Here is a 1,477-nt window from a genome sequence, read left to right as displayed (position 1 = left end):
GGGGGGAGGGGATGTGGCGATGGGTCGGGGGGGGAGGGGCTGTGGCGATGGATCGGGGGGGAGGGGATGTGGCGATGGGTCGGGGGGGGAGGGGATGTGGCGATGGATCGGGGGGGGGAGGGGCTGTGGCGATGGATCGGGGGGGGGAGGGGATGTGGCGATGGATCGGGCGGGGAGGGGATGTGGCGATGGATCGGGGGGGGGAGGGGCTGTGGCGATGGATCGGGGGGGGGAGGGGATGTGGCGATGGATCGGGGGGAGGGGATGTGGCGATGGATCGGGGGGGGGGAGGGGCTGTGGCGATGGATCGGGGGGGAGGGGATGTGGCGATGGGTCGGGGGGGGAGGGGGTGTGGCGATGGATCGGGGGGGAGAGGGGGTGTGGCGATGGATCGGGGGGGGGGGGGGTGTGGCGATGGATCGGGGGGGGGGGGGGGCTGTGGCGATGGATCGGGGGGGAGGGGATGTGGCGATGGATCGGGGGGGGGGGGGGTGTGGCGATGGGTCGGGGGGGAGAGGGGGTGTGGCGATGGGTCGGGGGGGAGAGGGGATGTGGCGATGGATCGGGGGGGGGAGGGGGTGTGGCGATGGGTCGGGGGGGGAGGGGGTGTGGCGATGGATCGGGGGGGGAGGGGATGTGGCGATGGATCGGGGGGAGGGGGTGTGGCGATGGATCGGGGGGGGAGGGGATGTGGCGATGGATCGGGGGGAGGGGGTGTGGCGATGGGGAGGGGGGAGGGGATGTGGCGATGGGTCGGGGGGGGAGGGGGTGTGGCGATGGGGAGGGGATGTGGCGATGGATCGGGGGGGGAGGAGATGTGGCGATGGATCGGGGGGGGAGGGGGTGTGGCGATGGATCGGGGGGGGAGGGGATGTGGCGATGGATCGGGGGGGGGAGGGGATGTGGCGATGGATCTGGGGGGGGAGAGGGGGTGTGGCGTTGGGTCGGGGGGAGAGGGGGTGTGGCGATGGGTCGGGGGGGGAGGGGGTGTGGCGATGGGTCGGGGGGGAGGGGGTGTGGCGATGGGTCGGGGGGGAGGGGGTGTGGCGATGGGTCGGGGGGGGGAGGGGGTGTGGCGATGGGTCGGGGGGAGGGGTGTGGCGATGGGTCGGGAGGGGGTGTGGCGATGGGTCGGGGGGGAGGGGTGTGGCGATGGAATCGGGGAGGGGGTGTGGCGATGGGTCGGGGGGGGGAGGGGGTGTGGCGATGGGTCGGGGGAGGGGGTGTGGCGATGGGTCGGGGGGGAGGGGGTGTGGCGATGGATCGGGGGGAGGGGGTGTGGCGATGGGTCGGGGGGGAGGGGGTGTGGCGATGGGTCGGGGGGAGAGGGGTGTGGCGATGGGTCGGGGGGGAGGGGTGTGGCGATGGGTCGGTGGGGGGGAGGGGTGTGGCGATGGGTCGGGGGGGAGGGGGTGTGGCGATGGGTCGGGGGGGGAGGGGTGTGGCGATGGGTCGGGGGAGGGGGGTGTGGCGATGG

General features: G+C 74.8%; 1 protein-coding gene across 1 annotated transcript; it reads right to left on the bottom strand.

Moving 5' to 3' along the window:
* Positions 1–266: 266 nt before the first annotated feature.
* LOC139240080 (uncharacterized) lies at positions 267–1,034 on the bottom strand (the record flags this gene model as incomplete). The annotated part of the gene is made up of 2 exons (XM_070868454.1): positions 267–344; positions 981–1,034. Coding segments are annotated over 2 exons (132 nt in total), but the record flags the coding sequence as incomplete, so codon positions are not given.
* Between the last annotated feature and the right edge of the window lie 443 nt (positions 1,035–1,477).

Source organism: Pristiophorus japonicus, chromosome 30 (assembly GCF_044704955.1).
Source record: "Pristiophorus japonicus isolate sPriJap1 chromosome 30, sPriJap1.hap1, whole genome shotgun sequence".
Taxonomy (NCBI): Eukaryota; Metazoa; Chordata; class Chondrichthyes; family Pristiophoridae; genus Pristiophorus; species Pristiophorus japonicus.
This window is presented reverse-complemented; position numbering and strand designations above follow the sequence as displayed.